Source organism: Octodon degus, unplaced genomic scaffold (assembly GCF_000260255.1).
Source record: "Octodon degus isolate 3935 unplaced genomic scaffold, OctDeg1.0 scaffold00002, whole genome shotgun sequence".
NCBI lineage: Eukaryota > Metazoa > Chordata > Mammalia > Rodentia > Octodontidae > Octodon > Octodon degus.
In genome coordinates, this window is record NW_004524578.1 from 12,723,749 (window position 1) to 12,750,409 (window position 26,661).

Sequence of the window (26,661 nt, forward strand, 5' to 3'; positions counted from 1 at the left end):
TTGCCCATGTATCTGCAGAGGAAAGGAGAGATGATTGCATGGGCACCTCAATTCAGTCCGTATGGCTTATTTCCAAGTTTAGCTTCCTGCCTCGGTGGTAGGGATGCTCAGAGACAGAACTGAAAAGTTGAGAGGAAGAAGCTGACATGAGTGAGTGGGAAAACTAGCATCAAGGGCAATGCCCACTTATTGTAGGAATTCACAGGCCCCCCTGCCACCCTCTGAAACTTCCCCTCAAGTATGCTTCTCATGCTGAGCCCTCTGTAAGGGCAAATCCATGCTCCTTTCTTCCTGTTCAGTCTCTCCCTGCCCTTCTCTCTTCAGCAGCCTGCTCATTCACCTGCAACATCCTTTATCTGTGTCTGTCTGCCCCTCCACTCTTACCTATGAATTGTGTGTCCCACAGGAGCCAGGCCCTGGTGTTCCTATGCCTTGGCATTGGTGGACACTCCTGATGCTTCTTAAATGAATGCTGACGCGATGTCTATTGACGGACTTTTCCTGTGCTCTTAGAATGTGTGTGTTGAGATCCTAACCCCTGACACGGTAGTGTGAGAAGATGGGGCCTTTGTGAGGTCATTAGGTTACAGCGGCAGAGCATTCCTGGTGGGATTACTGCTGTTCTACAAAAAGACGAACTGCTGGTTCTCCCTCTGCTCTCTGTCACACGCAGATGCAACAATAAGAGGCTTCTGCTGAAGCTGGATCTGCTGGCACCTTGATGTTGGGCTTTTCAGCTTCTAAAACTGTGAGAAATAGATGTTTGTTGTTCAAGCTGCAAGGTCTTTGGTATAGCAGCCTGAATTGACTAAGACAGAGATGAATGAGTGAATGAATGAACTTCAACTGTTGTTTAGATTGCTGCAGCAGAGATTCATAAAAGGAGTTTTTGACCTGAGTCGGATACCGGCCTGCCACTTGCCAGTTCTTCCTCTGCTCATGCAATACAGCTAAATAGTACCAACCTTAGAGGGCCGGTGGAGGATGAGGTCAGTGTCTACTGTAACACCTGGTGCGTAGCATAGTACTATGGCTGCTGCCCTTAATGTCACATGGACACAAAGCCACTGGAAGGAAGTTCTCTTTGGTTTGTAATGGGAAAGGAATTTAAGGGTGCTGACGTTAAATTATGGTGCTATTAGATGACTACGACCCTAAATGAAGCTCTCATGCAGAGGGAGGTAGAGAAACCCATCTGTTTCATTCAGACATGGAGTCTGAGGCCTAAAGAGTGCCCCCCTGCTCACTAGCCAGAAGAGATGGTTTTAGAAAGTTGAAAGCGTTCATTCAACCCAAAGTCCTTCGTTCATTCCACAGGCCTTCATTACTGGGCCGCTGATGCATGTCAGGTGCCGCCCACATGTTCCAATAATAGTGAGAAGGTCACCAGGCTGATCCAGGTGGAAGCTGGGCAGAAGTCACCCCAAACTCCTGTTCCCCACCTTGGTCTGAGACAGCGGTCCATAGGAGCAGGCAGTGAGTGTTCACTCACTTCTAGTGCCTCGAGCAGGTGCAGTGGTTGGAATGTGTCTCCTGAAATTCAGGCAATGGAAACGTAATCCTCAGAGCAACAGCGCTGCTAGGTGGAAGCTGTTGAGAAGTGATGAGGTTTATCAGGGCCCTGACTGGTGGGTGGGTTGACAGCGTTGTCTTGGGGGTGTGTTAGTTATCCCAAGAGTAATTTTGTTATAAAAGCAATACAACGCTACTTTCTTTCACCCTTCCCTCTTCTGCCAGGTGCTGCTGAAGCCCGAAGATCTTTCCTAGATAGGAAGAGGCTTCTGATCTCAGACTCCCCTGTCTCCAGGTCAGCACGAAATAAATCTGTTCTTCCTTGATTACCCAATGTCAGGTCCTGTGTTATGGTGGCACAAAATGGACTCAAATAGTGGGTGAAGAACCTCAGGTACTTATCTAGTATAATCCTCAGCCAGGCAGGTTTTCTTACTGCTAGGTTATAGAAGAAGAAACAGAAGGTGGGGAGCTAGACCCACACTGCTCATGCGGGAAGCTGCAGAGGCAGAGGAGGCCCGGATCATCTGAGCTCCCCTGCACTATCTGACACTGCAGAGGCGGACTGCAGGCCATTTTCTTGCGAAGACCCAGCCTGGAACAAATGCCTAATTTTGAGGTGGGCTCCTAGAGCAAAGGTCCTGCCTAGGACAGCGGTCTGTTTTTCCCTTGTTGGCTTTGTCCTCTACTGCGATGGCTCCACTTCTCTCTTCCAGGATGACTCCTGCCAGAAAGCAGTTCTGCATTTTCCCAGCAGCAGCCTGTGGTGTGGTCGTCGCCATCTATCCACAGACTCGGCCAAGTGGTTCAGCATGGCAAGAGGGGGATGTTTGGCTTTCCTACCAAGTTCAAAAGCAGCAGCTGCAAGCATGAGGCCCAGGGCAGTGCAGCCAGTCTGCCCCCACCCCCTGCTACAGTAGTGAGCACTTCCACTTGGGGGTTCTGGGAGCAGGGACCCGGGTGGGAGGGGTTGGCAGCTGAACTGGGGTGGGAATAGTAACCATGGGAACTAGCCACATTACTGGGTGGTGCAGGCGCCAGGGCCCTGGTGAGGCCCCAGCATCAACATGCAGCTTAGGGGATCCCTGTACCACTCTGAGAGCCTGATGGCTTTGGTATAAAACCCAGCTCAACCTATTCCTAGACTTTTGACCTTGGGCAACCAATCTCTTTGCCTCAGTTTCCTAGTTTATAGAATGAGAATAAAAACAGCGTCTCCTCCGAATGGTTCCATGGAAAGCATCTAGTCAGGGCTCAGTCCTCTGCATCCTTCTGGTTCTCTGCCACCCTGCAGGTTCTGTGACCCTCCAGCTCGTCACTGTGTGGCTCTGGTACTATTTAAATGATTGTTCACCTGTTATCAGTCCCGACACATGGTCAGAGATGCTTCTCCTTCTGTTGCTCTTGATGCTTTCATAATTGAATGTGCAATCTGTTCTCACATGAATTGCCCAGAACATCTGCTTTGGGTTGAGGATGTGTCCATGGAAAACAAGAAAGAGGGAAGCCAGACCTTCTTCAGGCATTCTACAACAGAACTTCCAGTGAAATGGCACTTCGGGGCCCAGTGGTTCCAGTGCCCAAAGAGTCCTCCTGCCCCCTTGTTTCTTGCCTGGGGGGCAAGTGTGATATGCAAAATCATCAACAACCCAGAGGGCTCTGACCAATCAGAATGGGCTGTGGCTGCAGTGCTGGAACAAGGACACTTGGGGACCCAGAAATGTTGCTGTGGACCACCTGGCAAGAAAGCGTTTTACCAACTGGCACAGGATGTGTTCTGGGTCTGTGCCAGCTGTGCCAAGGAGAACAGCCAAGGCAGAGCAGAGCTGATGAAGTGTCTGCATGGAAGGAGAGTATGTCCCGCCCCTGTATCTCTCCTGTGGAGGATCCCGCGCTGACCAGATGGCTGTGGGTTGGCCGAATTCAATGGCCTCCGCAGAATTTAAGTGGGCTGGTGTTACCAGTGTTGGCTTTTGTATTAAACCACCTACTCACGCACTTTGGCATCTTCAACAGGTTTTTAACCATCTGAGAATCTTGGAGTCTAGTCTGTGAAATGAGGGCATGACAGCACAGGGGGCTTGCGGAATGCATCTCACACGGGGCCCAGAGCACATGGACTAGTGGAGATACAGGGAGTGCTTCCTGCTTCTCTTGGGGTGTCCTGGTGCCCTTTCCACCAGCAGAGCTCCTTCCTACCCTGGGAGCTGTGGGGTGCGAATGAATGATCTTCCTAAGCACTCACACACTCATCTCATTCACAGGAGTCTACCAAATGCCCACTTGGTGCCAGTGGCTGGGGAAGCTCCAGCGAATGCGCTGTCCAGACTGCTGTCCTCGCTACGCAAGGAGCGAAGCAGGCCGCCCGGCCGCCAGGACTTTCCTCCTGCTGCCAGCACACAGCCATCCAGAATGGCAGCAGCAACAAACCCATCAGGCAGGACAGAGCTGAGCTTGAAATCAGGGAAGGAGGCCTTCAGGAAGTGGGTCTGGGAAGAGGTGCTCGGCAGGGCTGCCCCCGAACGCCACACGAGAGCTGCTGGAGATGCCCAGGCCACATCCAGAGCAATCACATTAGAATTTCTAGGGTCAAGATCTAGGCTCAAGGGGCTTAATGTCCTCCCAGGGGTCCCATTGCGCAGCTCAGCTAGTAAAGACCCTCACTCTGCAGAGTTGTTCTGATGCCTGGCAGGGAAGAGCCTCCTGTTCAACGCAAGAGCCACGATGTCCTCTTAGGTAGTCATGTGGGATTTCCTGGGGCTACGTGTACCTGGACCTACTGATTCACCCAGGAGAGAGCCAAAGCTGGTGTGTACCCCTTGAGAGTGCCAGGAAATGGTCACATTGCCTCCTGTTGCCAGCGCCCCAGGCAGGCTGTGTAGTCGCCTTGGAGGACTACTCAAGGCAGACACGCCCCTATGGAAAGCACATTCCCCTTGAGCACGCTAGGAGGGCAGTCGACAAGAAAGAAGGGAATAACTACAGTATAGTTTTGCAGTTGTTCCATTTTTTAAAGTTATTGTTCATCTCTTGTTGGGTGTCGTTTATAAATTGAACTTCACCATGGGTGCGCACAGGAAGTAGCACTGGTGCCATCTGTGATGGCGGGCTCCCCTGAGGTCTCACGTTTACTCTGCAGGGTGAAGGGAAGACAGTAGTTTGCAAAGCCTGCCTACCATGCAATGTGAAATATGACAGAAAGCTATGAGCTGAGGGAGGCCAGGAAAAGACTCCCTAGCAGGTGAAATTCCATTTGAAGCTTCAAAGGCAACAAGAAGGCAGTAAGAGTGTGGAAGAGACTTTGCAGGCAGAGGAACAGTGAGCGCAAAGGCCCCGAGACTAGGATACAACTCTGAAAGTTCTCTGAAGGGGACAAGGCCTGTGAGGCTGGGACATAGTGAACCAGGGGCAGGAAGGCTCCCGGCCCTGTGATCTGGTTACATGTTTGGCATCCCCTTCCTAGGATGAGGGAAAGCTGCTGACTGGCTTAGCTGGGGAGCTCGTGTGCCCTGATGCTGGCTGAGCGGAGACCTGAAGGTGCACGGCTCTCATTTGTGGGGTTGCCCTGAGCCTCTACCAGCCTCCCCACTGAGCTCCCTGTGCAGCCCCTCCTTGATGTGCACTGACATAATTATTCCATGCAGCAGGTAGCTAGATGTCTTCTCCATTGGCCAGAAAGCACCAGAGCAAAGCGACCTCAGCCGTGTCCCCTGTGCTCTTGAATGGTGGTCTCTTGGGTCATCTCGTATTTGGCCCAGAGTTCTTTCCCTGGAGCACCAGACCCAGCCTGGCCGTTAGAGCAAGAAAGCACAACCTGGCTTTTCCGGTGCAAATCAGCTCATCCAGTGTCTTCCCCGCAACACTCGAATTCCAGTAAGCACCATGGTTCTGATGAGTGGGTCCTCTCAGGGGCTGACCTCTTCACACTTTCCGTTTAGCACACGGAGGAACTTTGAAACAAACTGAAGGGGTGATTTCCTGCATCATCCCAACCTCCCTCACCTCAGTCTGATGTGTACAAGTTTGTTCTCTCACGTGTGGTTGGAGGCCCGGGAAGTGCCACGTTTATGGTATGTGTCTCCCACTTCTTGGCTGTCAGGTCCTCATTTTCTATTAGTTCTCCAAGGATTGGCTGCTTCTAGTTGGTGCTGGGTCACCTTTGGACAAAACTCTTTAATACCTGAAAACGTTGTGGCTGAAGCACTTAGGGTCTTTAAATAATTCTTAGAGCCGCTTGGTGACCCCATTTCCCATGCTAGGTCCTAGGAGGAGTTGGAATGGCTGAAGAAATGGTGAGAAAGTGGAGAAAGACCTCAAGGGCTCATTAGTATCTGGATTGGATGGGTTTGCTGGATTTTGGCTACAGACAATGAGGATGATTATAGACAAACTAGGATCAGGGTTGGATGGCTCAATGCACCATATGGGAATAATGGCCCACTGTCTGGGCCATTCTACTGCTGAGAATGGAAATTAATCTGTCCTCATCAGAAAGCCCAGAGGAGACCAAAGCCTTGCTTCTGGACTGTAACCATGGAAACCCCCCATTGTTGTGGATGGCCTGCCACCAGAACAGAAGCTCATTGGTTTTTTTGTTTTTGTTTTTGATTCTCTGAGAGATGGCACTGAGTGTCCTGTCTCCCTTCTTGCACTGTCTGGCATCCCTGCAGCAGGTCAGGGCTCAGATGCCCAGGAAGAAAAGCTACCATGTGGCCCTCAGCTCACCCTGACCTCTAAGGCAGAGGAGAAAGGGTAGGGATGAAGGTGGAAAGAGGTGACATCCAGCAGTGCTGGTGAGAGACAGTGGGTGGGGCAGGTGTTATTGGGGCAGCTATTAAGGGCACTCATGAGGCAGCATGCACGCCTGGAGTCCCATCTGACTGGCATCAATAAATGTCCCTGCTCCATCCAGTCTGGAGGGGGAGCCGTAATTAGGCAGGAAGAGATTTATCAAACAGCAGCCTCTTGGAGCTGTGGGTTTCTATGCCATCTGGACGCACGGTTTCCTACCCTGGGACAACAGCAGCAGGCATGATTGATGAGCTCCTACAGCTCTACTCGCTCGGTCTGAGAAAACCCAAACAACTTTCTTTTGTCCTCTCCAGGAAGCAGGGAGCTTCTGCCTGCGCTGATGGGGGGTCATGCTGAAGTTTGCCCTTGACCTTTGAAGGCGACCCCCAGATCTGGGATGGCCAGGCTCATGCTCAGAGTCAGTTTTCAGTTTACAACGGTCCGTCTATGAAGATTGACAGCAAAGCCCTGGAGTGAGGATGAGGAGACGTGGGTAGAAATCCCACTGGTGAGTTTGGAGGCTTGAGGCTTGTTTGCACCCAAGTTTTTTGGCCTACAGAATGGGGATCATAATTTCTGCTTTGGCCCGATGCACACAAGTTTTGGGAAGTCCTTGTGACCTTTTAGATGCAAACTGGCTTTGCTAATTAGAAAGCCTTCCATAATCATTCAGGATTGAATCCAACAAACATTTATTGAGCAACTGCTGTGTGCTATGCACCACGCCTAGTGTGGTGATGGATGTGGGTGAATAAAACAGCCCCTGCCCGTGGTGAGCTTACAGTCTAGGAAGTCAGAGGACAAGGGCATGAATAACTATAATACAAGGCAGAATAGGGTAAGTGCCATGAGAAAGGTACAAATAAAGTGCTACGGTGGTTCAGCGGAGGGAGAGACTCGGCGGTCAGTGGGTCAGGGAGGGCTTCATGAAAGACATGGTCTCTGTGTGGGCCTTGGAAGAAATTCAAGAGTGATCCAGAGGATGAGAACGTGAAGACCAAAGGCACAGAGAGAGGAAACACGGACGGGTGCTCCTTCTGGGACTGGCGACTCTGCTAGATCGGCTGGTGCAAGTGTAAAGAAAGAATGGGACCTTACTGGGTGCGGTGTCGTGTTGGGTTAAACACCTGCCATTGACTTGGGTGTCAGGAGGACCTTGAAAGTTGATGGGAGAGCAGGAGAGATACCTCACTGTGCATGCTCAGGAGGGCTGGAGGACGTGGAAGCGTGCAGAGGAAATGTGGGAGAGGAGGCTGCCACTAACAGTGGCCCCGGGGACACGTAAAGAGGTGAGGCTGGGGCCAGCGGGGAGAAACAATAGAGGAAGACGACGGCAGGATCTCAGGTTGCTTGGTTGAGGGGATCGTGGGTCTCCAGCAGAATAAAAGGGAGGTTTCAGGGGAAGGGGAGACAGAGGTGCTCTTGGCATCAGAGGTGTTCAGTTTGTGGTGCTGCCGCTGGAACAGAGAGAGAGAGTGGCTGACATGCGGTGTGACATCTGAGCTGTGGACAGGACTGGCCACAGAGAGGAGCGGAGAGTTCTCCTAGAGAGGTGGCTGTGGGATCTAAATGAAGGCATGAGCTTGCTGATGGAAGGTGTAGGGGCCCCAGGGGAGGACCCGAGTGCAAAGTGTGGACACTGTGGGGCACGAGAGGGAGACAATGGGCAGACCTGCCTCAGCTCTGAGATCAGGGTAGGTGTTGCCATAAATAATGTATAAATACATAAATAAATATATAAATAAGTGACCAAAAGGGGCTGGGAAGGAAAGGGAAACCCAGGGAAGACATTGCCCCTGTGAGGAGGGCCAGGGGTATCCAGGAGTCCCTGTAGTTCCTCAGTAAGGGGCTGTTTGAACAGACAAGATGGAGGGCAGGCAGCGCAGGTCCCAGGAACAGGCAAGGCATGGAGGCCATGGTGTGGTCAGAAGAAAAGGCAGCAGGAGGGACTGGACACCCTGCCCAGGCCTGGACACTGGGAGGTGAGTGATGAGGCCATGAGAGCCAGGCTGGGCACAGTAAACATCAGCTGGAGAACAGCATCAGAGGTGGCAGAGAGGGGCTAAGGATAGCTGGCCCAGGGAAGCAACTCATTTCCTCAGAAATGGGAGGAGGAAGTAGAAGAGGAAGGGGGAAGACAGGGGCTGAGAGGTCTTGAGGAGAACCCTCATTTCAGATGGCTCTATCTCTTTAATGAGGGAGGAGGTTGAAGGTGGGATCTGTGGGGGGCTTGAGGCAAATGGAGATGGGTCTGCGGGGCTTCTGGTGGGCAATGGTGGGCAGACTAGAGATTTGCTGGGCAGCTTCAGCAGTGAGGGCAGGCTGAGGCCGACAGATGCTTGCCCACAGTTGTGAGGGGAGGCGGGTAAGGTGGTAGATCAGTGATGGGTGTGGGTTGTCTCCCTGGGAACCTGGCTTGAAGGGCACTCTAACTTGGGAGGGAAGGGAGGTTGTCTCCTGGTTGTACCTGCTCAGGTGCAGAAAGAGGAACCAAGACCCCAGAGCTCCCGCTACCATAACGCCCAGGGAATTGGCAGTGCGGGACTTGCTAAGGTAGGGGATAGGCAGGTATGGGTGTCCTGGGCCTCCTGCTTTCTTCTGGAGGGACCTGGAGGCACTTTACAACCTTCCAGAGACCAAGTTCTCTGCTGTATTGGTCTCTAACTTTCCTGAATGGACAGGGTGCTGCCTGGAAGACAGAGCTCAGGCCCAACTCCAAGCCCTGACCTCAGGGCTCGCCTCAGATCTCACCACAGAACATTCTGGAATCCAAGGTCTTGGCTAGACCACCAAGGTTTTGCTGATCATTTCATCTACTCCCCAGAGTGCTGCAAGCTTTGGAAATTGTCATCCAGGACCTTTCAGCTTCTCCAGAGGAAAGGCTTGGGAGACAAATAAAATATGATACTAATCATTTCCATGTTCATGAAGAGCCTGGGCTACACAGTTCCCACTGAGGCTATTAGGACTGTTGCTCTTTTAAAAATTCATTTTATAATGCAAATCCCAAGTCTCAGATTTCAAGATACAACAAAAACAAAGGGGAGAATGCAGGGATGTTTTATCTCCATGCTGGTCTCGGGCTGGGGCATTCGTGTGTGTGGTGGACAGCTCTGGGTTTCCTTGCATTTGACGCCTCTTACTTCCCATCAGACATTAATTTAGAGCCAACATTCTGTTCTGAATTGCCGTTGATTAATTATGTCCAGTCTCATACACTCAGGAGCAGATCTTGATACTTTTCTTAACTCTCTTCACGTTCAAGAAAATGGTTTTTTACTTATCTTTCAAATCTGTTTTAAAAGACTGTTACTTATCAGGCGAGGGAATGCATCTAACAAATAGAGCTGACTAATGCTTCTTTCTTTGTGACCTGTGATTCCAGCCCCCAAGGTACTGGCATTGAGCCTAGATTTTCCCAGGAGATTATGTCCAGTGTTTGGAGCTGTGTTTGGCTTTTTATTTCTGTAGTAGTCTTAAATACGAACCTTAAGAGGGGAAGAAAAGGATTTTTGCAAAATTCGACAATCACTGCTTCCTTGGGGAGGTGGTGGTGGGTGGATGTGCAGTGGGCACTGGACCTCTGCGAGGAAGAGTGCGACCATCAGGATGTGAAAGTGACAAGAAAGTGACAGTGACACAGCAGTCTGGCTGCAGAGGGCTGCCATGTGCAGGACACAAAAAGCAAATAAAGCAAGTAGCTGCCAGACCCGGAGCTCGGTGCCTGTTCTTTCAGGCTTCACGTTCTGGGGCTTTGGCTGGGGGACACCCAGACAGGCAATCGTGTCTATTTTAAAGAGAATGACATTTATCTTGACAGTGTCCTTTGAAGCTTTTGTTGTGCCTTCCCTGGTGGCAGAGGTGACAGCAGAGTCCTTCACTGACATTCTGAGAGGGCAGGATGGAGGCTAAGCCACCCCCGCAGCTGGTCTCAGTAGCTTTGAGAGCACCAGGCACAGAGGGTGTGCCATACTTGGTATGCTCCTCTGCCTTGCGCTGGGGCGAAGCAAACCCACAAAAGGAGGTCTCAGTTCTAAAAGGCATGATTTAGAACACTCTGCCTCCTCAGGGTTATCCACCTGCCAAGGTTCTCGGTGGTTCTTCTTTAGCCAGGATACGGCTTATCCATTGCTTCTTGTCTAGCCTTCTCTCTACAGCTGTGCGGACAAGGCTGGGGCTTGTGAGTCACCCGTGACTCGGGCAGTCAAACTCTAAGTTCACAGAAGGAGGCCCTCAGCTCTGCTGTGGCCCTTGATTCCTCAGCTTCTTTGTGCTCCTTCCTCCAGCTAAAGTCTCCAACCTCCAACAGCACCTGTGCAGACCTAGCCAAGTGTCCGCTCCGGGTCTTGATCACCTGGAGTCCACATATCCCAGGGCTTTGGGCAGCTGACCACAGGTGGCTCTCCACTCATCCGTGAGCCCAAGGATCCCTCCAGCCCCGGGGGCTGGTTGTTATCCAAAGCCATGGAGCTGGCTTCTTTGCCTGTCAAGTCTTTCCGTCCTAAAGATGGACTGAATCTCAATCTGGTTCAGGTGGGTTCTCCACGCCTTCTTCTTGTGGCTTATCTGCCTAATGCTAGATGAACACCACACAGCTATAAATACTCAGGTCAATATATATATGCAGGTATAGATATATATATTCTGGTCACTGTTTTACACTGTAACAAAGAAAACCACTAGCCTGCTTGTTCTATTGTTTGTGCCACCCCGACTCCCATCTGCCCATGGTGTAGCTGGCAGGAAATGTGAGCCTCTGAGTCCCACGAGGTGCCCACCTTACGTGGCCCCATCACACTGGCCGACAGTCAGTTTCAACGCCCCCTGCTCATGCAGGTTCTTGAGGGCTTTGAACTCCAAGGGCATGGTGTGGGGGCTGGCCTGGGAGGTGTAGCCGTACTTGAGGCTGTCATAGTAGTGGTACTTGACAGGGTTCTGGTTCTGATCCAGCGGAAAGGGCCAGAAGCCATAGAGGTAGATCTGATTGCAGAATCGCGTGGCTAGGGTGTACATCAGGAGGCCAGTGGTGGGTCTTTTGATGTGGACTTTGTTGGTCAGCCAGTATCTGGAAAACAAAGTAGAGAAAAGAGAAGCAAAGAAGTGATGTGAGCTTGTGAATCATCATTTCCAGAGAGAGGGGAGATTTTTTTCTGCCCTGAGTGGCTCACCTCCTGCATTGCCAGAGACCAGCCAAGTTATAAATCCCAGTTCCTTCCTCAGAGTACTGACACCCACCACCCATTAAGCAGCTGAACCCCTACTGGGGCTTGACTTCCTGAAATCCCAGATGAAGCCTGTTCTCGGCATAGGTGCAGAAGTGGGTCCCAGAGATGAAAAGCGGCTGCCCGAGCTCACCCAGGTAGAAGGGAGCAGCACACTAGCTTGAACTCAGGTCTGTGGACAACAACAACCAGGGCTGGCAGACTTGATCTACACAGGGCCAAATGACAGGTAGTTCTGGCTTTGAGGTTTGTGCAACTACCCAAGTGCCGTGTAACTGCAGCATACATGAGCCACCAGCAGGCACGGGTGGGTAGAGCTGTACTTAGTCTTGACCTCTGACAAAGCACATTTTCCTGCATGGTGCTGGCTGCCCTGTGGACAGTCCCTTGCACATCCCATTTTGCATTACCATTTCTGCCTACAGCGCCATCCTTGCACGGGGCTGGAGGAGGGTGGGTGGCTCACTTCCTGTTCTGCCCCGCAGGTGCCACTCTCTGGCCTTGAGTGACTTCCCCAGAGAACTGATGGGCTTTGGACAGTGGTCTTCCCTGTGACAGAGGCTGGGCACTGCCTACACTTTTTCTTCCAAAGGCCTGTCACTCCTGCTTGTGTTCCTGCCTCTGAGAGGGACTCCTTGCTTTCTGTCTCCTGGAAACTGTCCAAAGGTCACTAGAGAAAAACTGACCAAGAGGGGAGAGCAGGGTGTAGACTGAGGGTCCTGTGTGCACAGAGGGTCTCTGGTATCGTAGACCAGAACTCATTGAGGAAGGGACTGTCCCCATGCACAGGTGAGGGAACAGGCTGGGAGGGGGACAGGTGAAGCACAGGGAGTTCTGTCACCAGCAGTCTCAGTGCCTTTGAGCAAGCCCCTTCTGCCAAATTGAATTTTTTATACATATGGAGTGACAGATCACAGCACAAATGACCTCCAAGAGATCATCTGGATATCAGTCACTCAAAGGATCTAGAAATTTCTCCAGAAGTGAGAAAATCCTTATTCTGTGTGCTACCATTCTTGCTTTCTAGTGCCTGGATTTAGAACTCGCTCCATGTGGTGCATAACCTAGCTTCTATTTCTAGTAAAAGTAGAAAGTAGCCCTCACCCTAGGGCAGGGATGGCAGAGCTTGCAGAGACCAGGGGCTTGAACTGCAGCCCCAAGCCCGCTGTATTACCACACAGTGCCGACGCTGCAGTTAAACCTGAATGTTGATTCTCGGCTGCGACTTGGCTGCTCATGTGCGGTACTTACAGCTGGGGCAAAAGATGTAATTCAGGGGTTCTGAATGCCATGTCTTTAGCCTGGCTGTGGCCACGTTTCCTGGCCTCAGACAGTCTCTGTGGCATTCTGTCACCCAGGTTCCACCTGCCACGGTACGAAGCATCCACTCTCCAACTGCAGTGGAGGTCAGTGTGGCTTCCGGTGACGGGGATGTGTGTGACGTCACGGTCAAACACACCAATTCAGCTCATGCCAGAAAGCATGCCGGACAAACACATCTACACTTTGCTGAACCAGGAAACTTCTGTGTTGTTCACAGTACTTTCAGCTACAGGGTGGAGGTGGAGAGGGACAGGTTTTCTATAATCGCAAGCACTTCCATCTTTTTGCAAAGAGATCCCTTCAAATGCTCAAAAAGGAAACCCTCAACACAATGCATAAGTCGAACTTAAAGCTTGTTTGTTTGTTTGTTTGTTTGTTTTTCACTTGTTTGGAGGAAGTATTAGTCTTTGCATCAGATGGGGTTAAATAATCCATATAATTTCAATGAAACATAATGTTCATCGAGTGGAATGTTCTAGAATGGTCCTCACATGTACCCCTCCAAACCGATCATCAATCGTGTGGGATTTAAATTTCCCACACTGCTCAAGGAGGATGAACCTGATTGTCCTGGGCACAGTGGAGCCTCCGGGTGGTCCTTTAGACAATAATGGTAAGCCGGTAAGTCTGGCACCTGGAGACTCACTTCCCCAGACTTCTTCTATTTTATCCTGTTGGGCCGAGAAATTCCCTCAGTCTCAGAATTTCCCAACAGGGAATCAGATGGAGGACAAAGGCAGAGAAGAGGACAATGGTTGCTGTAGCCCACAAGCACAATGCAACTGGAAAATGATAGCAGCAAGTGTTGGCGGGTGTACGATGGCCTCCATTATTTCTTCCCTGCCCTGTTGAGAGGCCTCTTTGGTGACAGCCTGTGCTGCCATTCACCCTCCACTGCGCAGCACTCTGGGTACTCCTTACAGAAACCTTGCCCTGCTGCAGATGCAATCCAGTTCTGTAGTGCAGAACATAAGCTCTGTGAGATCTGGCCCCACAACCCTATCCCACAGTGCACCTGTGTCCCCAAGAGAAATGGCTGTAGCCCCCCAGGCACTGCGCCATTCATAGCACCTTCTCCTACTGAGATCTGCTTCAGCACTGCCTTTGCTCTTTCGCCCTGGTCTCTGGGCACCTGTATCCCAGTCTCTTCCCTGTTGTGGCCCTCAGGGAGATACAGTGTGCTTGCCTTTCCCACAGTCTCTGGGCTCTTGTGGGGTCGTATGTCTTGATCCCTGTGTTAAGGGGGCTGTTAAGGGGCTGGAAAAGTGAGTGGGAATTTGGAGGGAGGAGTGCTTCCAGAAGTCCGCATGCTAGGCTTTCTCCCTCTTGTATTTTGCTCCCACAGGTCCATGGCCAGGTTTCCACAGCTTGGGCATGGGGAAAGGGGTGGGATATTACTTGTTTCAAAAAGAAAAAGTTCTGGGAATGCACAAGGCAGCCGATGTGTCCCACTGTGTGCAGGCTGGGGCGGGGCTGTTGCTCTGTCAATGCGCCTCAGTGGCCCAGGGTTTCTGGTCCTGGCCCTGGGGAATAGAAGGAACCCAGAAGCAGCATACCTGTTGTGCTCCAGTGTGGGCTCTGCCCCCCAGAGTGCTGACAGAGTCGACTCCGAGGTCCAGTCTGCCCCCACGGCTCCACTCCCCTAAGAGAGGTCTCTCCTGGGCTTCTCAGTCCAAGAGGAGAAAGAGGCTGGGTGACTGTACACGGCACCACACAGCGTGGGCCCAGGGCAGCCGGTTGCTGGGCGGAGGGGTCATGGGCACTAGCTAGAGCAGCTTCAGGTGCAGAGCTCTGCTGGCCATTTGCTGCATGAAGTACCTGTGAGAGCTGCCCGAGCGCTTTCTAGTGGCTGGACGGCAACCTTCCTCCACACCACTGTGCTCTCAGCTCAAGGGAAGGCTTGAAGGCCCTCAGGAGAGGCCCTTTCATACCTCTTCCTTCTTTTCCAGGCCTCCTGGCTACGTCCCTCCTTCCTGTCACCCCGCTGCTGAGGTCGGGCCCTGATCTCAGTACCCATCCGTCCCCATCCTTACCAAGCACTTTGCAGGCTGTGAACCTCACAGACTGAGGGCCTTGCTGATGAGGGCTAGAACTGGGGCTCCCTTCAGGTCCTCTGATTGCAAATCTGTATTTTTTCTTTGGTGTTGTAGTTCTGATAGATACGGGGCAGTGGAGAACGTGGCCAGCCTAGTGTGATTGTGTGGGGACTGTCCTACATGGCTGCCTGCTTAGCCACCCTGCAGAAGGCACAGTAGTGGCTTGAGACAGGCTTGATGCAGAGCTTGTAGCTTAAGAGGCCAGTCCTCAGGCCGCCTCGGCACTCTCTAGGCTGAAAGGGCCCAGCCTGAAGAACCCCTGGTGCAAAGGCAGGGGGATGGCAAAGAGAAGAACTCTAGAAAAGCAGCAGCTGATATTTGGGTCCTCTCACCCTGGCAAAACCCTCACACACACACCTTGGCTTGCACTCACTCAGTAACAGGAAGTGCACCCCCTGACATGCTATTCCATTGCATTTTCAGCTCAGATGCTAAGGTTGTCAGCTTAGGAGATGCCTGGGTCCCATTGCCAGGTGCAACCTGGACCCGGGGACTTTGACAGCCTCCTTCAGTAACTCAAATGTGTAGCCATGGGTAAGAATTCCTGAGTAGGCAGGTAGGTGGTTCTGCCAAAAGGAGCCCAAGAGATAATACATTGAGAGGGAAAAGACGATATGGAAGAAGAGCTGCGGGGTTTTAAGGACAGTTGGACCTGGAGAACCATATAGCCTGGTGGCCTGGCAGGGGCCACGACTAAGTGGCCTGGAGTGGGAACAAATGTAAGGAAAACTCAGACCTGGCTTCACTGTGACTAGGACAACAGGAAGTGTGTGGTGGTGGTCTGGAACCATGGCATCTCCAGGGACAGCCAGTTTTATTGTCCAGCACGGTGGTCCCACATCTGACTTTTTAAGAAGAGTCTTAGAAGTAGAATTTTTTTTGCAGAGTCTCTAGAATTTTATTTCTATTTTTTTGAGACAGAGTCTCATGATGCAGTTCAGGCTGGCCTTGTGATTACTTTTGTAGTCCCCAGGCTGGTCATGAACTCATGAACCCCAGGCACCACCATACCTGGTTCTGGGGCTGCATAGTGGGACTGCAGGGCATGTGGGGCTGGGTATCGAACTCGGGTCCTTGTGCTTGCCAGGTAGGTGCTTATGCCTCTGAGCTATCTTTCTGGCCCTGCTCCAAAATTTTAAATGTTGGGAACAAGCTAAACATCAGGGGAATTTGGAGGTGTAACTCAGTGGTAATACGCAGTGCTTAGCATGCACAAGACCCTGGCTTCCACCTCCCACATTTTTCTTTTTTTAAAATACCATGTGGGCTGTTATTAGATAGGACAGACAGGCCATATCTTTGGTTAGCCCAGTGCCTCAGAACTGAGCTTGTTTTCCTCTTTCAGTTTCCAGAGGAAAACGTGGGAGGCCGGGTCATCAGTCTGGGAAGCAGCAAGCTTCTCACAGCCCTGCTTACAGAGAGCTCGCCTAGAGTGTGGGCCTCCCAACCCTGCCTTTGGGGCATTTTTCACCCCAATTCTGGGAAAGCAGGCTGGGCCAGGCTGGATTGGAAGCAGTTGCTGTCCAGGGCCATTGGAGCCACTGGAGGTGTCCCCACATAGGTACCCCGGGGGCAGGATCTTTGTGTAAATCTGATTTCTGACGCCAGCCAAATGCCATCCTGGAGATTTGGGGTTGGTTTATTTTTTTGACAATAATGCCTTAGCAGGGGAAGGCCTTTGAAAATGATTTTTTTTCAGGTCATCAAGGCTATGCCCAGAGACGGGGAGAGGAGGATTTAATCAGTGTTGAGATGTCCAAGCAGTGTGTGGGTGAGTCTGAGGTGACACAGCACGTGCTGAGCGCTCTCCTGGGCCTTTTCCTCCGTGTCCCTTTGATGAACTTTCCCCCCTACCCCAAACGCTAAGCGCATGCGTCATAGCTTCCTGGAAATCGCTTTATTCCACCCACTCCTCCCTAGCTCACACTGTGTTTCCTCTGACCTGACTTCCATAAGCTCTGCGGTTTCTTCCCTTACTGCGCTTAGCAACAGGGGCGACGGCTCCTCACTGAATGGGCTGGGCCTGCCTCTCAAGCCGCTGGGAACCGCCCAAACCCGGAACCACGCCCCACACCCCTGGGCAGGATAGAGGCACCCTGCTCAGTGCGGCTGAGTCCAAGGTGGGAGCAGAGAGAGCTCGATGAATACCACGCGTGCCCTCCTCCATCTCACTGCGTCCTCGCAATTGGGCTGGGTTAGTTTGGGCTGAACCAACAGGAATGGCTTTCCTACCTTCTCCTCTGATTGCACAACCTCAGAACCTTAAAGCCTTCTGCAGAGATGGGTCGGCTTGAGCAGGACGAGCCCGGGACCCCCGAACCACCACTGGGAAGCAAGCCCTCCTCCAGCTCACATCACTCTTGGAGAGAGCGGTTGCTAAATCACTAGGCTTTGAGGACTCATGATTGTAGCACAGCCTAGAATTGATGATCCCAAGTCCTGTCGTGTTCGGTAACTGTCTCACTCAAGCGCAATTGAAAAAATGGAAGATGTAGAAAAGAAGGAAGAACACAGTAAGGATATACAGCTTTGTGACTATGGCCACCAAGGACCAAGATTCAGTGTCCCATTCCTCAGAGATGGCTGCCACTTCTCTACCCAGAATGGTAGCCAGAACTGAGGCTTCAGAGTGAATGGAGCACTCAGTGGCTCTCGGTGGAGAGACTCCTTATTTCCTGTTCCTTCTTCCCAGTAAACAGGAACTCCTCAGCAGGGTACGGCAGGAGCGCAAAGGTGTTGTTTAATGAGCAGCTTGTAGTAGAAGCTGACCAAGTTTTACCGGAACAAATCACTCTCCATTTCCTTTCTGTCTCCTCAGTCACTCTGGGCAATTTAGAGACTGTGTGAGTGGATGACTTGTAGACTATTTCTTTCCTTAAGCTAACAGCTGGGCGTTGAAACACAAACTAATTAATTTTGCCTTCCCAAATGAGGTTAGCTGGGTGCATCCGGAACACTGTATTGACAATGCACCTTTAATATCTCAGTCTTGAGATTTTAATTAGAAGGCAAAGTAATCTCAAAGAAGGCAGTAATTATTTTTCAAATTGGCCACCCCAATTGCTATGGCGATTAAATGATGTATTTTGTGGGCACGGACAGCACTCAGTAAGGATTGCCGAAACCGCCTCTAGAGCACATCCATTCCTTTTCCTGGGTCCTTGTTGAGGGGTATGTGACAAGACACTGGCTGCCACTGTGGGAAAGTGGAACCAAGACGGATTCTGCAAGAAGCTAACAACAGGTGTGACAGAGTTCATAATTATCTTCAGGAAGATGATTGTCTCAAAGGAGGTGGTCGAAGGACACTCAGGGACCCTTTGTGTGCAAGATCAGCAGTGTTGGAGACAGAACCCGTGGGCTCCCACTCTCTCGTCTCCCACATCAGCAGCTGTTGCCTGGCTTCAGGGCCTCTACAGTCCAGGCGCTCTCTTCCCTGGGAGCATGGCTGAGGGCTCCTGTGTGCGGTGGGTATCGCAGGACCCATCTGCCCAGCTTTGTGGTGATGGAAAGCTGTGGCTTTGTCTCAGAATTTGTGGCTGTCATGAAGAGTTAGTGAAGCCACAGGGTGCCGGAGGCTGATTTCTAGTCCTTAGGTTCTTTCATGCTGATGCTCTGGCTCAAAGTCACCAGGTTAACCTCTGATCTAACCATGACCCTAAAGCCTCCCTCACAACTCCAGGAGGCCCAGGATAAAATCCAATGACCTACACTGGGCTGGGGATGGCCTTGTGACATGGGTCTGTGATCCCCAACACAGGGCCACAGGACTTCTTGGTTTCTTCCAGGACCTCCCATGTGCCTCTGGCCAGCAGCCCCTTCCTGTGGTCTTGGGTACAACGTCACTTCCTGTAGAGGGCCTCTGGGATCTTCCTGGATGGTCTCTGTCCTGTATGTTGCTCTTTGACATCACAGCATTGACCCGCACTGCACTGTAATTTTTTGTTTGTCTGTCTTTGTAAGGCATAGTTTACCTACACTCACCCAGAGTGAGTGCCGCGGGGGTGGAGAGACTGCAGTTCCTACCAAGACATCACCTCCAGCCCAAGAAGCCCAGCAAGGCCTTCATTGGGAACTTAAATTTTCTAGTGGATTTAGGAGTTTAAATCGATGTCCCTCGAAACAATTACATTCAACTTCATTTGTAATCAGACAGATCCAATTTCAAACAATAATCAGGTAGCTTTTCTCACTGGATTGGCAGAAGTAACAAGTGTTAATAGATCTTTTGGAGAGGTTGTGGGAAAGCAGGTATTTTCAGCCATCATAGGTGAAGACATAAATTGGTACCTGTCTCTAGGGAGGGCAATTTGGTGCTATTTATAAAAATTAGTGATGCACACATTCATCGATCTTGTTCTAATGAACAAGCCTATAGATGTATATATGCTTGGAGACATCATAAGACTGATTAATGTAGCCTTAGTTACTCAATCAAGAGACCAGAAGCATCTGTCACCACTGGTATCTGCTGTCACAGATTCTGGTCCACACACAGAGGGCCACTAGGCAGCTGCGCTGGACAAGGAGCTGGGGCGTGTTGACATAGACTAACCTCCAGGGTTTGGCAAAGTGCAATGTCAAACATACTCCCTCATGTGTAAAGAGGGATATTTCTGGAAGAACACACACACAAAACCAACTTTAAAAATTGGTGTGGGGTCCAGCCTGCATTTCCACCTTAAATCTTTTCATACAATTTTTTACTACATGCTTTGAGAGTTTCAAAACACACCCCCCCCGCACACTGTATCCATTAAAAATAAACGCCAGTAGCTGTATGTTAACATCATATTCATTCCTTTTATTTTATTTTAATAAACAAAATTTATTATTTGTAGTACTAAGAATCAAAGTCTAGCTCTTCACTGAGTTATAGCTCTAGCCCTTTTATGATTTTTATTCTGGAGACAGGGCCTTGTAAAATCAGTAAGTTGCTCAGCCTGCCCTTGAACTTGCGATCCATAAGACTCAGCCTCCCAGGGTGCTGGGTTCCAAGCATGCGCCACCAGGCCCAGCTCTTCCATTTCTCCCCCATAGAGTGCACTTGCTGAAAGCTGACTCTAGCTCCTCCCACTCCTTGTCCCTAGGAGCAGACTGGTCATCATGGAGAAGGGCTGGGGCCGGGGATGTTCCCTCTGGATTGTGACAGCTGCCTGGGGTCAGCCCACCTGCGCGGGCCTCTCCTTATTTCTTCACACCTTGCTTACCCTCCTCTCAGGCTCCTGCCCTTGGGTCTCTGCCCCAGTGCAGGCAGTGGGGTGTGCCATGCTGATCCACACATTCAGCCTTGGCAGACAGAGAGCTGAATCAGTGCCGTCCTAAGGTTGAAGCTCGGCACTTTCAATTAGGCACTGATTCACAGGCCTTCTCCGCACTGGGCCAGCAGCCTCCCTCATCGCTGCAGTTGGAGTAGGGCTATCCATGGACAGTGGCTGACCAGCTTCCCACTTCCTGTGCCACACTCAGCTGCCCTGTTGTTCCCCTCCTTGGCTAACAGCTGGCTGAGGCCCTGGGCTACGCTGTAGGCCACAGAGCCAAGAGCCCCGGAGAGCTTGGGCTGGGGCCTCGTGGGTGTCAGAAGCGGGGCCTCACCAGCTGCCAGGTCCTGCAATGCCCAGGTCATAGCCTCAAATGGGCCAGGACCTTGTAAGTAACCTGAGCCACATAAGTGCTGAATCCAAGTCCTGGAGTAGGAATGGAGGCTGTCTAGCCTAACAGCCAAGGGTTGAACTACGTCCTTCTCAGATTCATGGGCTCCCAAGACCTTGGAATGTGACCTGTGACCTTACTTGCAGACAGGTCTTGAGAGAGGTAATCAAGTTATAATTGAATCACTAGGGTGGGCCTTAATCCAAAATGACTGATGTCCGTATGAACGGGCAGTGTGCAGAGAGCTGGGCATATAGTCAGAGTGCCATGTGAACAAGGGGATGGCCACAAACGGGACAAGGGGACAGGCCTGGAACAGACCCTTGCCTCCCGTGCCTTGGGGATCAGCCCTGCTGACTCCTTAATTTTGGACTCCAGTCTTCAGGACTGCAATGAGACTCATTTCTGTAGTTGAAGCCATCTGGACTGGGACCTTGTTATGACAGCCTAATACGGCAACTCTGTCTGTGTGACACAGATGTCCCTTTCCATCATCCCAGTAAGGGGCCTGCTGCTGCTGGAACCTCCCCAAGGATGCTCAGTTCCCCACCTGCTGAAGGAAGCCAGGCTTGGTTCAGAGAACCTCATGTGTTGGGCGATCCTGCTAGTATCCACACGGAATCTGGCTCCTGGAGGATCCTCTCCCAAGCCTGCTTCTACACCTAAAGCTTCACAGGACAAATCTGCGCTCAACGGCAGGGGCTGTGTCTTACTGATTTCTGTATTTCCCCAGCACAGAGCACCCAGGGACCCTCAGACACCTCATGAGTACTTGCTGAGCAAAGAAAGATGGTGCTCCTACTCTTGGAGCCTTCTTCTCTCTCCAGACCTGTCCGATTTCCAACTTCTTTGTCCCCTGACTCCTCCCCAGCTTGGTACCCAGAAGGAAATGTGACTCTGCAAGTGGGATCTGGCCTGGCAGACAAAGCAAAGGACAACCTGAACTTCCTCCTGTCTCAGAGATGCTCTACGACCCATACAGTCACCTAAGACCATTCTGTCCTGTGGGGCAGCCACAGTATTCTTCACATCTCCGAACCTGTACTTTGTTTTGTCCCTGTGTATAGAAATCTGAATTGGTGTGTGTTAAGTTTCTTCCTCTCAGATTGATTTGTTCTCAACTCTGAGGCATTGAATATTGAGAATTCCCCCAAAACTCATGTTCCTGGTGAATTTGCTAAGCAGACTATTTAAATGATTGGTAAAAAAAGGGGACAGGGATAGAGCCTGGTGGCAGAGTTCTAGAGATCTCACTGAGGTGAAAAAGACACTAATCAGCATCCTTTGGGCACCGGTGGTGAACAGGGCATGGGCAGTCTATCTGCCAGGAAATGAAAAAGGGGTGGCAAGGGGGAGGGCAGGGGTCTGTGGCTCTTATACATTGGATTCCAATCCCAGCTTCCTCCTCCTCCTCATCTGCCTTACCTGGGACAATGTACTTAACCATGCCTTAGCTTTCTCATGTGACAAAGGGCTGAAACTATCTCCTATTCCTTGAATTACCAGTTGGGTCACAGGTCTCCAAGTCACCACCGAATACTTTTTCAAAGTGGCTGACTTAAGTCCAGATACAAAATGACTGTACAAGTCCCAGGTGTACCCGCCTACCCCCTCACAAAGGGACACTTTTACTGCCCCATCGCTAAGTATTTATAAGCTACTGATCGGATAACGTTTTAAAACTCTAGCTGGAGGTGGACATCAAGCTCATGGGCATCCACAATGTCCCCATGATTAGAAATCAGGGCACAGGCTGCCCACCCAGATTGTGTCTGTCTCATACTACTGCTGTACCATCAGAGGAAGACCAAGGCTCTGGCTCAGGGGTCTGACTGCAAGTTTTCCTGAGAATGTTAATTAGTCCTGATTGTACTGTATTGTGGTTCTCCCACATACACCACACACCAGAATCATCTGGAAGACCTGTTCAGACCCATCTTTCTGGCCCCTGCCCTAGACTGTCTGATTCCATAGATCAGAGGTGCGTAGGAGAATCCGTACTTCTGGCCAGCATGCAGGGGAGGTCGTGGTTGGTGGTCCAGGGACCATGTCGTAAAATACTGGTTTTAGAGCAGCAAATTAGGATAATAAAGACACAAAGGCCTTATTACTATACCCAGGTAGAAGACTCATCCCATATTCTAAGAGGAAAAAAAAATATACAACAGGAGTGGAGGCGTTCATTTTACCTTTATCCTTTGTAATTTCACCACTCCCTTCCCCTATCTTTTTGGGGTCTTACCGAAATATAATAAACCTTTTTTTTTTCTTCTATGTTGCTGGTGACTGAGCCCAGGACACCACACATGTTAGTTGAGGGCTCTGCCACTGGGCTCCTTCTTTGGCAGTGCTCCTTTGCTTTTCTTAATATTTTCAGCAGCTCAAACCCATGCCAGCTTTGGCCTTCCTGATGTCATTCTTCTAGGGCCCCAACACTAATTCCTGATTCTGTGCAAGACAGGGTGGTGCTCAGGGGCCACGGGGAAGTTCTGAACCTGTCCCTTCTCTGTCTGTCATAGAACCTTAAGCAAGTTGCTCCCTACAGTTCAGCTTTTCTGTCTTTAAAATGGCAGTAGTTCTTGAGTTACACGAGATGTTTACCATGGTATCTGTACATATGCTTTAGCTAGGATACACTCTTTACCTAGGGTGCCTATCTGTTCAGCTTCAAACCCTCCACCCTAGCACTCAGACAAGATGGGGTGTGTTCAGGGTGGTGTGACTGGAGATCACCCTAGCAATCAGGAAGGCAGAATGTCATTAGAGCCTGTCTTTATGCTTTCTAAAAGATTTCTCAGATGGAAGAAAGAAAGAAAGAAAGAAAGAAAGAAAGAAAAAAAAAAGATTCCTTAGAAGCAAAAGAACAGGGCCAGCCAAATAGCTCAGTGGATTAAAATGCCTGCAAGCAGGCAGAGGGGCCAGGGGTTTGATCTCTGGGCCTGCCGTGCTGGTCCCACCCCCGGGGCACACTGAGATGGCAATTGAGACTGGGCGTGGTGGAGCGTGCCTGTAATCCCAGCTCTTGGGAGGCTGTAAACAGGTAGATCACTATGAGTCTGATCTAGTAGTGAGACCATGAACATCCTGCAGACACTTCCCCAAAATGTAAAAAAAAAAAAAAAGGAATGGAAGCAACAGCCAAGCAAATCTGGGAGGGCTGAGCCAAAGCTAAATGTTTGCCTGGTTAGGGGACAGAAGGCTTTCATTCAACAAGATGGTGTTATACCCAGGCATTCTGTTCTTCCAGCTTGTCCCACCTGGTGGCAGAGCTGTCTCAGACTCTGAGCAGCTGCAGCGCATATTCAGAGCCTTGATGCACTGGTAAGCAGTGTGGCGACTCCAAGCACAAAGCTCTCCTTTCCCCTGTCCACCCCCATCACCAGAAGTGGGTCTGTGCAAATTTCTGCTCCACCCAGTATGCTGCATACAAGTAAAAAAATATGGCTTTTCTTCCTGGTTGTGCCACTTAACGGCTGGGAGGCCTTGTCGAAATCACCCACCTTGTCTAAGCTTTAAGGCCTTCATTTTACATAGCACCTAGGAGGCTGAGGTAGGAGGCTTGGAAGTTTCAGTGCCTCCTGGGCAACTTGGGGAACTCTTGTCTCAAAATAAAAAGTAAACAAAAATGTTGCAAATATAGCTCAGCTCAAAGGCCCTCGGTTCAATTACCATAACACACACACACACACACACACACACTCCTCATTTGCACTATGAACATACCAGAGTTTTGCAAAAATCAATTCTTAGTTGAAATTCCCACAAGCAAAATCCAAGGGTTCCAATTCCTCCACACCCTTGATGATACTTGTTATTGTTTTTCTTCATACTAGCCATGCTAGTGGGTGTGTAATGGTATCCCATTATGGTTTTGTGTTTCCCCAATAATTAGTGATGCTAAATATTGTGCTGGATGCTAATTGGCTATCTTAATATCTTCTTTGGAGAAATGTCTATTCAAGCCCTTTGCCTAGTTCTGAATCGGGCTGCTGGCTTGTTTTTTTTCTATTGTAGGAGTTCTTTATGTATCTCAGCTGCTAATCCCTTATCAGATATATCACATGTAGACATTTTTCTCCATTCTCTGGGTTTATTTTTACTCCCTACAGAGATTGTCCTTTATGTAAAATGCTTTTAATTGTATTCTAAGTTAGATTTTTTTCTAAGTGAAATGTACTTTTAAATAATTAAAATGGTAAATTTAATTTTATGCATATTCTATCACAAGAAGTTTATCTCTCCATGCATCTGCTATCCATGGGATTTAGTGGCAATGGATTTTTAAGTAAGTATACAATATGAGTTTACAAACTACAGCCCATGAAGAGGGCTCCAAAGTGAAGAGCTCAGGACTAACTAGGAGGATTCAGTCCCTTGCTCTGACTACTATAGAATCCTGTCGTCCTGCTTGCTTTCCCCTGTGGCTCCACTTCTGCCCCCTGGTACCATTTCTTGAGTCTAATCCCTTCCCCACATGGCAGCTCTCCTGACACTTGGTGGCGGCAGCTAGGATCGTGTTAGCCCCCCGATGGACGCCCCCACAACCCCTGTAGAGCATGGATGCGTGTTCTAAAGCAGGCAGTACAGTTCCCCAGGGAGAAGACAGAGAAAGCAGAACTTGGCTGCAGGGGCCACAATGCAACGAAGCAAGTAAAGGAATTGGCTCTTGAACATTCAGCGGCATCTGTATTTGGGATACAAGGCCACCTTGTCCCCGGCTGGGTTGCACCTCCCCATTTAACCATCTCCACAACCCCTTGGTTTCCCCCACGAGGCTTTGCTCTGCATCCCTCACCAGCCCTGGTCCTCTCTGGCAATGTACTCCAAGTTGGCCTCACCGAGGCAGAAGCCAGCAAGCCCTGCCTCTCAGTGTGCACACTGTCACCCTGCCCACTTTTCAGAGACACGATGTGAACGCAGCACTCTCAGCCCCAGTGGCCCCATGAAGGGAAAGGACATTAGAAACACATTCCAATGCCCCAGCAGACCCTTCTCCGCACCTCTTCCCCTTCCCAAAAGCAGGGCCAGCCCACTCATCCCTGCAGTTTTCTTTCCTCCCTGGAGCTCCTGCAAAGGAAGATGCCATGATCCCAGGATTAACAGCCTGTTTGTTTAAAGAGCTTATTACTGGTGCTTAATGCTATTTTGACAGATGAAAGTGAGTTAATTATAGCTGGAAACAGCTCTGGCTGCGTAAGTTTCTTCCACATAGTTGCCCATTCCCTGTCTATGGATTTTTTTTTCCTTGGTTACCAGAGGGCAGTATTTTCCTTCTCTTAGCCTTTGGAACCTCCAAAGGATTGCAACAGTTTCTTCTGTTCAGGAAGAACAATACTTAAAACAATAGAGCCTATGTCCACAAGCTGAGGGTTGCTGTGGCTGTCCCTTGCTGAGACAGGTACTATGTGGAGATAACAAAGGGAGCTGGACAGGTCAGCCCAGGTGGTCCAGGGAGCCATGTCTGGACAGATGTCACTGCCTCCACCAGCCACAGTGTGGTTGCCTCTTACTGAATATCTCCTCAGGCGTTTCTTTCTGGGTGGAGGTGGTGGTGCAGGTGGTGGAGGTGGTGGTGGATTCCCTATGTCCACACCCACCAAAACGAGTCCAATATTGGTCCTAGGTTTGAGTACATCAGAGTCATCTTTATGGTCACCAAAGTCCTCTGTGGGTGCTCAAAGGGCTTCTTGGCATGAACAGGAGGCCCAGTGGGAACTATCCCAGTGGCCTTCAGTTGGTGATGCCATGCTATGCTGGGCTTTCCCACACCCCAGGGACGTGCTCTGGTCTCCCACACAGTGCGCCTGGGTGAAAGCTGCGAAGTCCAAGCATGGTGTATGTATTTGTAGCAGGCACTTCAAGCCCAAGAACGAACTCTCCTCCTCTCAACGCCCAAGCGCGCAGGTGTCTCTCGGCTACCCCATCATGGGCATGGTGCCCCACCCACCTCTCCACTCTACCTCTGGTTCTCACTCACCCCGGACTCCTCTCTTCTCTCACCCAGTAGGGCCCTTAGGCAGAGCCCTCAGCTGGCCCTGCGGCTGCTCCTCTACTGTGTAGCGCAG

At 50.6% G+C, this 26,661-nt stretch overlaps 2 protein-coding genes across 2 annotated transcripts in view; both read right to left on the minus strand.

The window, feature by feature from the left end:
• The window catches only part of CUNH15orf32 (chromosome unknown C15orf32 homolog), a 70,374-nt gene extending 66,796 nt beyond the window's left edge, over nucleotides 1-3,578 (minus strand). Inside the window, 3 exon segments of the mRNA XM_012513750.1 lie at nucleotides 2,867-3,039; nucleotides 3,377-3,446; nucleotides 3,449-3,578. Of these exon segments, the coding sequence (XP_012369204.1) occupies nucleotides 2,867-3,039; nucleotides 3,377-3,446; nucleotides 3,449-3,578 (373 nt within the window).
• A 3,441-nt stretch (nucleotides 3,579-7,019) lies between these two features.
• St8sia2 (ST8 alpha-N-acetyl-neuraminide alpha-2,8-sialyltransferase 2) overlaps nucleotides 7,020-26,661 on the minus strand; it is a 66,363-nt gene continuing 46,721 nt past the window's right edge. The window contains exon 6 of the mRNA XM_004623271.3: nucleotides 7,020-11,368. Coding sequence (XP_004623328.1) covers nucleotides 11,083-11,368 — 286 coding nt within the window. The 3' untranslated portion in view covers nucleotides 7,020-11,082. The remainder of the gene's footprint in view (nucleotides 11,369-26,661) is intronic.